Here is a 13,889-nt window from a genome sequence, read left to right as displayed (position 1 = left end):
AAGCTTTACCTTTCAGGGAATCATGCACGATTTAATCCAACCCAATCCTCAACATTCACTTCAAGTGGACAAACGTTCAGCATCAGTTATGGCTCCGGTAGTATGTCTGGATATCTCGGGTATGATACAGTGAATGTAAGTATTGAACAGGACGTTACCAAGATGTACTGAACGCCTAATTTCAATGCATCAATCAGACATAATTTATGCCATGAAACTGTGTCAGTGTTTAGGGGTCAACGTGAACGTGATTGGTCTCATGTCAATTCACTGCAGCAGCATTCGACAGGCAGTCAAAAAGTGAACAAACCTTCAATTATATAGCACCTACTAAGTCTTCCAAGTATTTTAAAGCATCATATAGTTAATGAAGACCTTGTAGTGATGTAACAAAGAGGAAGCAGGGATTCATGAAACAGAGAGCACCCAAACCTGCAAAGTGATAATAACAAAGCATTTGTTGGTGATGTCAATTGAAGGTTAAATGTTGATCAGAGCATCAAAGGGTACCTCCCCTGCTCATCTTCAAAATATTTGAAGGGAATCTTCACACTGCCCCCTCAGGTTGGTGTAATCTTTGTCTCGTTCATAGCACAGCATCTCCAATACTGAAGTATTCCTTTGATGCTGCACTGACATACCTGTGTCATGTTTTGAGCTTAAACTCTGGAACGCAACTTACAGTCATTAATTTTTGATTCAGAGACAAGATGGGCACCAGATGTGCTGCGGTAGATGCTAACTACAAAATGCATCTGAAACGAAAAATTGCATTCATTTTAAACTTTCACCAAAATCAGGCAAAGATTCCAAGTCTGTGGGTTCTCTAAGGTTCAGATAAGTCTTCCAACTTTGGTAACACAGCTCACTATCTGACAACAGAGCTTCACTGCTCATCAGATTTTCATGTGCTCTCAGTTAACTAGCTAACATCTTAAGCTGAGACCACAACAAAAATAGAGTCCAATTTTCCAATTTGCTTCCAGTCATAGTCTTACTGCACAATGTGCACATGTAAAAGTATGCACATGGCCGTATGGTCAAGGTTGAGGGAATCAAAGTGCAAACAGTTTGTGGCTCCGCCATGGAGTGTCTTAAAACTGCAAAGTTTTTATAATGAGTTCAGCATGATTTATTCTGGTCACATGTACTTAGGTTCAGTGACATGTTTTGCCTCGCTTGCAGTACGATACAAAGATTGATGGAGTTGCTGAAAGTACGGAGTATTGTCAGACAATATAGCAAGATACAGATCAGTTAGAGGCACGGGTGGAAAATGGTAGATGGAGTTCGATCTGGACAAATTGAGGTGATGCATTTTGGAGAGTCAAGTACAGGCGGAAATTATAGAGTGAATGGCAGAGCCCTTAGAAGCATTGATATGCAGAGGGATCTGGGTTTACAAGTCCACAAATCACTGAAGGTGGCACTGCGGGTAAGTAAGGTCATAAAGGCTTATGCTTGCCTACATTGGAAGGGACATTGAGTGTCAGGATAGACAACTTATGCTGCAGCTTTATAGAACTTTAGTTCAGGCCACACATGGAATATTGCGTACAATTCTGGTCACCACACTACCAGAAGGATGTGGATACTTTGGAGAGGGTACAGAAAAGGTTTATGATGCTTCTCAAATCAGCACATTGTATTTCATTTTATTTCTCTTCTCCTCTTCAAGGTTGCTGGCATTTCCATTCCAAACCAAGAACTTGGTCTCAGTGAAAGCGAACCGGGCAGTAATTTTTATTATGCTCCATTTGATGGAATCCTCGGTCTGGCATACCCGCTTCTCTCAGCAGGAGGGTCTACGCCTGTGTTTGACAACATGCTAAAAGACAACTTATTGGAAGAGCCTCTGTTCTCGGTCTACTTGGGAAGGTAATGTGTAAGTGTTAGATACCTACAGATCACAGCATTTCCAATTGCAGTTCATTTATTGATTAGTAGAACCCCAAACTGTCGGCAAAGCGGAGATGGAAAGACTTTCAGTCTAAAGAAATTCTTGAAGCTTAAAGGTTGAATGGAAATGTGGACATGTCCTAAATTCTCACACATCATGGCAACAAAGCCTATGTTGCCTGCTTGATCCCTTGCATTCAGTCATAAAGGTACCAGGAAGGAAATCACCACCCAATTTGTGGTGAAAATTTCAGATTAAATACTGATGTGAGTACGGCATTTCACAAACAGGTGTTGGCCAATAGACTGTACCTGTGCACAAGCATGATTTTAAGGGATCATGCTGACCTGTATGTCATGAATTGCAGTATATTAAGAAATTAAAGTAGCAAAAAGCCACCCCGGGTCCTGTTGTGCTATTCAATAAGATCTTGTCTTTTCTTAGACCTTTGTACATCCATCCATCCCATCCCTATTTCCACCCTTGAGTCAAAAATTGACCTACCTCTGCCTTGAATATGTTTGATAACACAGCATCTACAGGTACAGGTTGGAGAAGTCTGAGGAGTGACACGCCACAGCTTCAGAAGGAGTATTTAAGTTTCAGTTAGGAGTTAGACAGGAAATGAGAAGAAGCTTGATATTAACGTGCAAGATGCATTCAGTGACCCTGAAATATTTTACTTCTTCCAGTAATCCAAATAGTCAAGATGGAGGTGAAGTGCTATTTGGAGGGATTGACGATGGATTATACTCAGGTCAGCTTCAGTGGGCTCCTGTTATTCAAGAAGTGTACTGGAACATTGCCATACAAGGGTAAGCGATGGGGAGAACAGTAACAATGCAGTTGTGCAGCGGTCCATTCAATGCTCAAGAGCTGGCTACTAATATTGGTTTCCTGCGGGTGCTCTAGTTTGCTCCCCAAGGCCAAAGATGTGCATGGTTGTCCGTGCTAAATTGTCTGTCGCATACAGGGATGCGTAGATTAGGTGGGTTTTAGGGGATTGGGTCTGGATGGGATGATCTGAGGGTCTTTGTGGACTTGTTGGGCCGAAAGGCTTGTTCCCACAATGTAGGGGTTCTATGATGACGATGATGAAGAAATCGTCAGAGGATCACAGTGCATTTCTGTTACAAGTTCCAAAAGAGAAACAGCATTGCTGTTTCTTTTTTTTAATGTTTTTCCGAAATCTGCAAAATAAAATTCTGACTTTGAAACAAGAAGTCACAGTTACTAGCTTGTGCGCCATCAACTATTTATATGAATTCCTTTTAAATGCTATTTTAATAGATATTCGCCATTCACAATAATTGGATTGCTGGTTGCTGCAAAGCGTGTTTCGTTGATGAGAGAGAAACAGCATTGAGATTCAGTGTACTCGTGTTTGAAATTCATTGTGCTTCCTTATTTTACACCGCGCTTGAGATTTCATTCAGCAAAACCAAAAACTTCTGTCATAAGGAAAGTGGAAATAACCAGTACAAGACCTCGCACACACAGACACACACAATGTTACATTAAACTGAGTCTTATGCACTCATAGTCTTATCTTATGTTCAAACATTTTCACTCTTCCACCTTAACAAAGATTGCCACCTCTTGACCCTAATCATATTTGTATTACTTTCTCTAAACACTTACTACAGAAGGAACCTGTCCACTGCATAACTGCCTCTAAAGGCTCTCTCCCATTCTAACTTTTGGATTCACATCACTTTGCATTTCAATTAGCAAGCAAAAGGAGCAATTTGCTTAGATCAACTTTTGAATTGTATTGCTTGATTTAAAGGGAAACTTTTTTTTTGACATTCACAATAGAAGGAGCTTCCCTAATCTTAATTTGGCCTTTGCCAAAACCGAGATTTTGCCAAACCACAGGAGGTCGTGTATTCAATGCACAAACGCATTAAAATTTACAAACTCACCTTGACTTGTATTGTTCAGCCGAATGGACGAATGATTTACGAGTTAAAAACCAGAAATTATGATTTTTGAATAGCCAAACTTGTTCGGTGATTGTGCTTCACATTAAATTTAAGCAAAATAACAAAATTCCATGGAAGCCCCATTTTGGTTGCCAGGAGTTTGTATGAAATAAGTTAGGGCAGTTTGTGGTGAACACATTGACATTGTGTCTCTGGCACAAAACTGCGACAAAACTGCAAAGCTGTAATGTTGGTTTCTTTGGAACGTCGAATAACCAATGGCACAGCACAGTCTGTTAAGATGTACTCAGAAGAATGTGGAAATGGGAAGTCCTTTGGACAGCATGTGGGACTAATTGGATAGTTCTTGCAAAGAGCCAGCATGATATTATGGACCAAATTGTCCTATCCTATGGCGTATCATTCTGTGATTCTAAGTATTGCTGAACTGCCCTGTAACTGCTTTGATGTTGTTTCCAGAAATATAATAAATACTTCTCTTTTGCAGTGTGCTTATCAATGGAAACCCTTTCTTCTGTTCTCAAGGCTGCCAAGCTATAGTTGACACTGGAACAGCACTAATCACAGTTCCATATGAATACTTCAGAACATTGTTAGAGGAAGTTGGTGCATCATACGAGAATGATGAGGTAAGTTCTGGTAAGAGATCCTACTGAGCAAAGGCCCCACCAGCACATTTGGGAATGTTGCACCATGCTGACAACGGCAAACTGCAGATCAATTGTTGTTACTTAGACTTAGGGCATATCTGGTCATACTTATCACAATTAAATAATCCTGCATTAATGACTGAAAACATCTTTTTCCAAACAACATACATCCTATTTAACTAAATGGAGTTTTGCAGAAATGAGATTGTCAAATGGCGTTTATACTAGAAAGGAATTACACGATGGATTAGTGTGGCATAGACTTCAATTCAATTCAAGATGATCAAGTTCACGTTTCTTCCCTCTAGTAGCTGGAATGGTCTGAATTGAAATTAGGTTGCATCCCATTTCCCCGAGACTGCTTCTGATTCCATTGGGGTTGCTGCGTGCCAAGGCGTACCTGGAAACTGGGTTAAGAACTTTGATGTTATTGGAAGTGCTCATCTTATTGGCATTAAAAAGAAGTCAAGAGCAGCACCAGACTATTCTAATCCTATCGTCCCACATTCGGCCCATAGCCTTAAATGCCTTGGTGTCACAAGTGCTCGTCTGAACACTTCTTCAATGCTCTGAGGGTTTCTGCCTCTACCAGCCTTACAACAGGCAGTGAGTGCCAGATTCCAAACACCCTCTGGGTAAAAATGTTTTCCCTCACATCTCCTCTAAACTTTTTTCCCCCTACCTTGAATCTATACCTCCTGGTCATTGATCCCTCGATAAAAAGGGAAATGTTTCTTATTGTCTTACCATATTTATGTCCCTCATAATTTTTGCATCTCAATCATGCCCCCTCTCAAAGTCTTCTGCTCTAAGGAAAACAGCCTCAAATAATACCAGGTATCATTTCACTTGGCATTTTCTTCCAGGGCCAAAGAAATGTAATTTCTGGCATCATTCTCCAACTCTGACTTCCGATACTAGCCAGTCATATTGAAGAATTCTCATGGATTGCAAACCAGAAAATAACAAATACATATTATCATATACTTGGTACATTTTTGACTTGGAAAATTTCCCACATCAAGAGACAGCATATCTGCATAATTTGCTTTTCGTAGCTTTTTTTTCCTGGAGCAAATCTCATAAGAAGCACTGTTGTGTTTTCCCACCTGAACCAGAGTTTAAATAACAGGCAGGAAGACACAACAGCGCTTCATTGGAGGCTGCACTGATGATGTTACCCAGCAGGGTAATGAAACGTCTACGGAACAACCAACCAGCTCAGCGAGCCAACCAACCACAACATCCACAACACGAGCTACAAATCTACTCCAAAATCTTAGCAAGCCGTAAACCAGAAGATATAGCTTCACAGGCATCATTCCATATCATTCCAGAATTTAACAGGAAGTAAAATAAAAGTTGCGATGTACACATGAGCTAAAGATAGAAAAGCAAGCAAACTTAGAAAGGGTCTAACATATATGATATCTTTTTATCATGGAAAAATTTGCCATTCTGCAAATGCAAAATTAGTTTTCTACCAGTTTGGGCCAAAAGTACTCAAGCTAGCATGTTTTATTACCATTGTTAGGAATAAATGATGAATTTTGGAAAATTAAAATATAATAAATGGATGAGCCAAATACCATTGCAGCAACTTGTTTTATGACCAGGGCTCCATGGTCATGCTGTGGGCTTTCTACAAGTTGCTCTTATTAAGAGTGTATCTTGTTTTTTCTGTATTAGTGAATGTGAACTGAAATGTGAAATGGATTAGCTTTAAGAAATAATGATTGTAGAATGGGGTTGCTCTACTAATGCCTTATGTTGCTCTGAATTTCAATATAATGATGATGAATGTTGATAGCTTCATTGTCATTCGAACCCCAAATTTTGCACCTATTCAATCTGCTTATAAGTCAACTAGTTACAGTGATAAAATATTGAAACTATTCATTTTACACCTGATTCTCAATCAAATACTTCCATGAAGTTTCTCATGTTAATGTGACAAATGTAGAACAGAGAATGGGGGCCTCTTGAGATATCACATATAATTCAATCAGAAATGATGTTAATTACCTATCTAGCTGGTTATTTGTTTAAAACAAAATTAAATTCCAAGATATTTATTTTCCATGTTCTAATCAAACATGAATCAATGTTGCCTTCTCTATTTCACAGTTTGTTGTCAACTGCGACTACATCGCAGACATGCCGCCTTTGACCTTTGTAATCAATGGAGCTGAGTTCACACTTTCACCATCAGCATATGTCCTTCAGGTATGAATGTACTAAACATATCTTGTATCAATATAGCCTGTTGATTGTAATTTAAAAATCCCAAGGCACTTGATGAGTTCTAAGAAGTGACAAATACACCAAGTCACATGAGGCACATTAGTATAGATGGCCAAAAGCTTGGTAGATTAGATTAGATTAGATTCCCTACAGTGTGGAAATAGGCTTTTCAGACCAACAAGTCCGCACTGCCGCTTGAAGCATCCCACCCAGACCTGCTCCCCTATAACCCACACACCCCTGAACACTATGGGCAATTTTTCATGGCCGATCCACCTAACCTGCACATCTTTGGAGTGTGGGTGGAAACCGGAGCACCCGGTCAACCCACGCAGACACGGGGAGAATGTGCAAACTCCACCTGTGGCGGGAATCGAACCCAGGTCCCTGGCGCTGTGAGGCTGCAGTGCTAACCACTGAGCCACCGTGCTGCCCTAAATGGTCAATGGGGTAAATGTGAAGGAAAGCCCGAAAGGAGGGCAGAGGTTAGGGGATCGAATTTCCAATTTTTGTGCTTGGACTGTTGAAGGCACAACCAACAATGGTGAAGTGACTAACATCAGCATGTTCAAGAGGACAACAATAATCACTAGGGATCCCTGTCCCTGTTGAAGTTGGTTGAGAATGGCCATAGCAGACATCTATCTGTTTATATGGTGTAACATGAGAGAGGAGGAGAATTATGCTTTCTGCTGGTAATTCATTTTGCCCATCCTCATCTCTCATGTGAGGTCAGCTTGTTGCACTTAATATTGCATCTTCCATTACTGTGGAGCTGTGAGACCGCTTGCCTCGATGAATCAGATGGAACGTTCCTCCTCCATGCTGTAAATTCTATCGCAGACACGAAGAGAATTTCAACTCGGGAGTCTGTTGGTCCCTTTCGTACAGTTTACTGATTCCCCTCTCTCACTCTCCTAGACGGAATAGAGGATGGTCCGAGTGTTTGGCACCTTTGAGCCTTGATCAACAGCTAATGAGCACCTGTCGAGGGTGTTTTGCATTTAAACTGGATCAATCATGTCAACCATTTTCTGGACACTGATGAGTTTTACTCATCACTTCATAATCAGCATATGCTGTAAAAAAAAAAAAAAAAAAAAAAAAAATTAGGATGTGAAACAATTTCTTCTGGTTAAGTTTCAGACTCGTCCTGTCCTCCTTCCTGACAAAGACTTCGTTTCTTGCTCCTCCACCCTCCCCATCTCTACCGATTGTCCTTGCCGAAAACCTGCTACACTGCTAACTTCTTCCAGTCCTGCTGAAAGATTGTCACAGGAGGAGTGGGCTCTAAGCAGAATATGATACATTTTGAGGACTTTATTTACTTAATTTAATTGATTTGTTGAAAATAAACTATTTAATTGTGGAAGATCCTCAGCTAATGGCGTTTCATTATCTTACAGAACGATGGGTATTGTACTGTTGGGGTTGAACCAACGTACCTCCCTGCCCCTACCGACGATGGGCCGTTGTGGATTCTGGGTCAAGTCTTCCTCAGAAGTTTCTATTCTGTTTTTGACAGGGGGAACAACAGAATAGGATTCGCTCCAATCGCCTAGGCAGCACTTGTACAAATCCAGTTTGATATTTCAGCATATAAAGCAGGACTTTTTAAGCCATTCATTTCTTTGGTCCAATAAGCTACTATCCTTTTGACATATTGGTTTCACTAGTAATGAAAATCAGTAAATTTTGATAAGAGGCAGCAGATCTGCAATAATATTTTACAGACGAGTATCAAGGTGCAAGTCTACCCCTATTTAATTTATAGTAGATGGATGGCAAGCATTTACTCAAGGTTAATGGGTTTGTACTGGGTTATATTGTACTCAGAGGTTTGTCATTTAATCTCTCTGTCTTCCTCCCTTTATCTGGCCCCATACTTGCTGAAAGCCTGCTACACACAATCCCTACAGTGCAGATAAAGGCCATCCTGCACCAACCCTCCCAAAGCATCCTACCCAGACCCACAGCTGCACCCTATCCCTGCAACCCCACATTTAGCATGGCCAATCTACCTAACCTGCACATTTTTGGACTGTGGGAGGAAACCGGAGCGCCCAGCAGAAACCCACACAGACACGGGGAGAATGTGCAAACTGCACACAGGCAGCCACACAAGGCTGGAACCGAACCCCTGTCCCTGGCACTGTGTGGCAACAGAGATAACCGCTCAGCTATTGATGCTGCCCCATATCTAAATGGGACACATTGCTCACTTTTTCCAATGCCACTGAAAGATTTTTGCCCTGAAATCTTCATATTTTTTTCTCTCCCCACAGATGCTGCCCAACTTTTTTTGAGTATTTCCAGCATATCGTGTTTGAATTCGGGACTTCTGCAATACTTTGCTTTTAAAAATCTCTGTCTGGCTATCCACCGTACCCATTTGCTGAAATGTTAACCTCAATGTGCTGTTGTGAAACAATGATTTGAAATAAACAAAATTGCAATAAAAACAGAGTCATTGTCTTCCTCTTCTGTTCTGACATGAAGCAACCGGGGAGTCAATTCAACCCATCATCTTTTTGCTGCCTCTGGTTATAGTAAAAATAATAGCATAGAGTTTTATCTTAGCACACAACTGTGTCATTCAGCTGTTTCCTACCTGATTTCACTAGCAGTGAGAAATAGAATCTTGGCCATTTCTTGTTAATATCAGTCTGCAATTTTATCATTTTGTCCACTCAGATCTCTTAAAAATCGTGGGCATAATTTTCACACTCGCTGATTGCATTTGACCCATTACTAGTACATTACTACTCGCATATAAATAAACGGCTTTCAATTACAGTTTTTAAATAAATCACATTCTGTAAATTAATGACTTCCTCAGTTCAATTACTGATTCAATTTGTGTAAACTTATTGATTAGGAGACATTGACCTCTTGAGAAAACAGCACATTTTGTTAATCTGACAGCCACAAGAGGACATCAACTTTGTTCGATTAAAAAATGTCAATTTATTGTATGTTCAAAAGACTCAGTGTCTGTAAAATAGATTGCTGACAGACAAGGGAGACAAGGGATAAAGCCTAATTCTGTTCCTAAACCCAGCATTCTGACAGTCGGTTATATATTTCCCAGGTCCTCTCTGGTTGAATGATCTCTGCCCTTTCTGGTTAGAAGAAATCGAAAGGACAGACTGACGGGCAGAGGGAGTGGGGTGGCCCTGTTGATGAGGAATGATATTCAGTCCCTTGCGAGGGGGGACATAGAGTCAGGAGATGTAGAGTCAGTATGGTTAGAGCTGAGGAATTCTAAGGGTAGAAGGGCCATAATGGTAGTTATCTACAGGCTCCCAAACAGTAGTCAGGAGGTAGGGTGCAGGTTGAATCAGGAGTTGAAATTGGCTGTTGCAAAGGCATTACTTCAGTTGTAATGGGAGATTTCAACATGTGGGTAGACTGGGAGAATCAGGATGGTACTGGACCCCAAGAAAGGGAGTTTGTGGAGTGCCTCCGAGATGGATTCTTGGAACAGCTGGTACTGGAGCCTACCAGGGAGGAGGCAATTCTGGATCTGGTGTTGAGCAACGAACCAGATTTGATCAGGGACCTCGAATTAAGGAGCCATTAGGAGGTAGTGACCATAATATGATAAGTTTTAATCTGCAGTTTGAGACAGAGAAGGGAGAATCGGAAGTGTCAGTATTGCAGTTGAATAAAGGGAACTATGGAGCCATGAGGGAGGAGCTGGCCAAAGTTCAGTGGTACAATACCCTAGCAGGGATGGCAGTGGAACAACAATGGCAGGTATTTCTGGATATAATGCAGAAGGTGCAGGATCAGTGCATACCAAAGAGGAAGAAAGATCCTAAGGGGAGGCAGGGGCAGCCTTGGCTGACGAGGGAAGTTAAGGACTGTATAAAAATAAAGGAGAAGTATAACATAGCAAAGATGAGTGGGAAGCCGGAGGACTGGGAAAGTTTTAAAGAGCAACAGTGGATAACTAAAAAGACAATACATGGAGAAAAAAATGAGGTATGAAGGCAAACTGGCCAAAAATATAAAGGAGGATAGTAAAAGCTTTTTTAGGTATGTGAAAAGAAAAAAAATGGGTAAGACTAAAATTGGGCCCTTGAGGACAGAAACTAGTGAATTTATAATGGGGAACAAGGAAATGGCAGATGAGTTGAATAGGTACTTTGGATCTGTCTTCACTAGGGAAGACACAAGCAATTTCCCAGATGCAGTAGTGGCTGAAGGACCGAGGGCATTGGATGGACTGAAGGTTATTTATATTAGGCAGGAAATGGTGTTGGATAGACTGTTAGGTCTGAAGGCTGATAAGTCCCTGAGACCTGATGGTCTGCATCCCAGGGTACTTAAGGAGGAGGCTCTAGAAATTGTGGATGCGTTGGTAATTATTTTCAAATGTTCTTTAGATTCGGGATCAGTTCCTGCGGATTGGAGGGTGGCAAATGTTGTCCCACTTTTCAAGTAAGGAGGGAGAGAGAAAACAGTGAATTATAGACCGGTTAGCCTGATATCAGTGGTGGGAAAGATGCTGGAGTCAATTATAAAAGATGAAATTACGAATCATTTGGGTAGCAGTAATAGGATAGGTCAGAGTCAGCATGGATTTATGAAGGGGAAATCGTGCTTGACTAATCTTCTGGAATTTTTTGAGGATGTAACTATGAAGATGGACAAGGGAGAGCCAGTGGATGTAGTGTACCTGGACTTTCAGAAAGCCTTTGATAAAGTCCCACGTAGGAGATTGGTGAACAAAATTAGGGCACGTGGTATTGGGGGCAAAATACTGAGTTAGATTGAAAAATGGCTGGCTGACAGGAAGCAAAGAGTAGTGATAAAAGGGTCCCTTTCGGAATGGCAGGCAGTGACCAGTGGGGTTCCACAAGGTTCGGTGCTGGGACTGCAGCTATTTACAATATACATTAATGATATAGATGATGGCATTAAAAGTAATATTAGCAAATTTGCTGATGACACAAAGCTGGGTGGCAGGGTGAAATGCGGGGGAGATGTTATGAGAGTACAGGGTGACTTGGACAGGCGAGGTGAGTGGACGGATGCATGGCAGATGCAGTCTAATGTGGATAAATGTGTGGTTATCCACTTTGGTGGCAAGAACAGGAAGGCAGATTACTATCTAAATGGAGTCAAGTTAGGTAAAGGGGAAGCACAATGAGATCTAGGTGTTCTTGTACATCAGTCAATGAAAGCAAGCATGCAGGTACAGTAAGCAGTGAAGAAAGCTAATAGCCTGCTGGCCTTCATAACAAGAGGAATTGTGTATAGGAGCAAAGAGGTCCTTCTGCAGCTGTACAGGGCCCTGGTGAGACCGCACCTGGAGTATTGTGTGCAGTTTTGGTCTCCAAATTTGAGGAAGGACATTCTTGCTATTGAGGGAGTGCAGCGTAGGTTCACAAGGTCAATTCTCAGAATGGCGGGACTATCATACGTTGAAAGATTGGAGCGACTGGGCTTGCATACACTTGACTTTAGGAGGATGAGAGGGGATGTGATTGAGATGTATAAGTTAATTAAAGGATTGGATACTCTGGAGGCAGGAAGCATGTTTCTGCTGATGGGGGAGAAACTTCTTCACCCAGAGAGTGGTGGATATATGGAATGCTCTGGCCCAGAAGGCAGTGGAGGCCAACTCTCTGGATGCTTTCAAAAGATATAGATAGAGCTCTTAAAGATAGAGGAATCAAGGGTTAAGGGGATAAGGCAGGAATAGGATACTGATTATGGATGATCAGCCATGATCATACTGAATGGTGGGGCTGGCTTGAAGGGCCGAATGGCCTACTCCTGCACCTAATGTCTATTGTCTATTGTCTAAGACAGCATAATTAATGAGAACTTGTGCATTATTCACCAGCTACTGCATTATTACATGTCTCACCATGTATACTCCTATCTTTACAGGGGGCATGTACCAGTGACTGTAGAGAGATGACACCCACTTTCAAGCTCGCTAACTGGTTCTGCCTTATTTATTCACATGTATCCCAGTTCACTGAGCCTTTCAGCAGGAGAGAGAGTGGAATATTCCTGACTTGCATTCAGACTGTGTGTAGATGAATAGCTCACAGCACCAGGGACCTGGGTTCAATGCCAACTTCAGGCCACTGTCTGTGTGGAGTTTGCACGTTCACCCCGTCTCTGTGTGGCTTTCCTCCAGGTGTTCCAGTTTTCTCCCACAGTCCAAAGATGTGCAGCTTAGGCGGATTGGCCATGTTAAATAGCCTTGTAGTGTCCAGAGATGTGCACGTTAGATCGGTTAGCCATAGGTAATACAGGGCTACAGGGTTAGATTAGGGTACTGGTTCTGTGTGGGATGCTTTTCAGAGAGTTGGCATGGACTCAATGGGCTGAATGGCCTGCTTCCACGCTCTATGATTAACTTAATCACCATGGGGATTCCACAAACATTGACGTAAACTAGGGACATCCTCCACGTCAATAGATGTGGGCTTTCTCCATTTAGCAGGAAATTAATATTTCAAATGGCTAAGTTTGCCAGTCCTTAGGTGTTGGTTCTTTTGTTTCAAGCTGAATCAATAATCATAACAACATCCCAACACGAAGCATCTTCCCAAACGACTCAGAGTTCAAACTATTATATTCACATGAAATGGAAAATACGAGATAAATTATTGTTTGGTTATTTTCTTAAGTACTTAATGTTGCTAGTTGACTGGGAAAAAAGGTCATAGGACTATTACCTTATTTTGGAATAATTTTCATTATATTATAAACATCAGAATATTGCTAGATGAAAATAGCTGCTTTCAAAGTGTTACTGTAAATGAATCACCTCAACAAGACTCACCAACAGCATCAAAAATGGCTTGCATTTATAAAGCACCCATAGCACAGAAAGGCACCACCTGTTTCACAAAAGCCAGGATCAACTAAATCAACGAGGAACCAAGGTTAGAAGAATTTTTATTACATGGGTGAGAAATAGGAGTGAACAAGAACTGTAGAAGTAAAGATGTAGAGGTAGAAGAGAAATCATTGCAAAGACATAGGCTACATTTACTGGTCAGAGTGAAACGAGTCATGCAGTTCTGGATTAAAGAGTTAACTATACTAATATTCTGATTGTAGTTAATGATTCTGTGCAAAGGGAGTGGTGTCTTTATGGTTTCGGATCACATGAGACTG

At 41.3% G+C, this 13,889-nt stretch overlaps 1 protein-coding gene across 1 annotated transcript in view; it reads left to right on the top strand.

Moving 5' to 3' along the window:
* LOC125462657 (gastricsin-like) overlaps positions 1-9,204 on the top strand; it is a 30,952-nt gene extending 21,748 nt beyond the window's left edge. The window contains exons 10-15 of the mRNA XM_059653216.1: positions 17-135; positions 1,679-1,878; positions 2,593-2,715; positions 4,334-4,475; positions 6,624-6,722; positions 8,147-9,204. Of these exons, the coding sequence (XP_059509199.1) occupies positions 17-135; positions 1,679-1,878; positions 2,593-2,715; positions 4,334-4,475; positions 6,624-6,722; positions 8,147-8,302 (839 nt within the window). The 3' untranslated portion in view covers positions 8,303-9,204. The remainder of the gene's footprint in view (positions 1-16; positions 136-1,678; positions 1,879-2,592; positions 2,716-4,333; positions 4,476-6,623; positions 6,723-8,146) is intronic.
* The last annotated feature ends 4,685 nt before the right edge of the window (positions 9,205-13,889 follow it).

The sequence above is a fragment of the Stegostoma tigrinum genome, chromosome 21 (assembly GCF_030684315.1).
Source record: "Stegostoma tigrinum isolate sSteTig4 chromosome 21, sSteTig4.hap1, whole genome shotgun sequence".
NCBI classification, from domain to species: domain Eukaryota; kingdom Metazoa; phylum Chordata; class Chondrichthyes; order Orectolobiformes; family Stegostomatidae; genus Stegostoma; species Stegostoma tigrinum.
The sequence above is the reverse complement of the archived record's forward strand: the minus strand, read 5'-3'. Positions and strand labels throughout refer to the sequence as shown.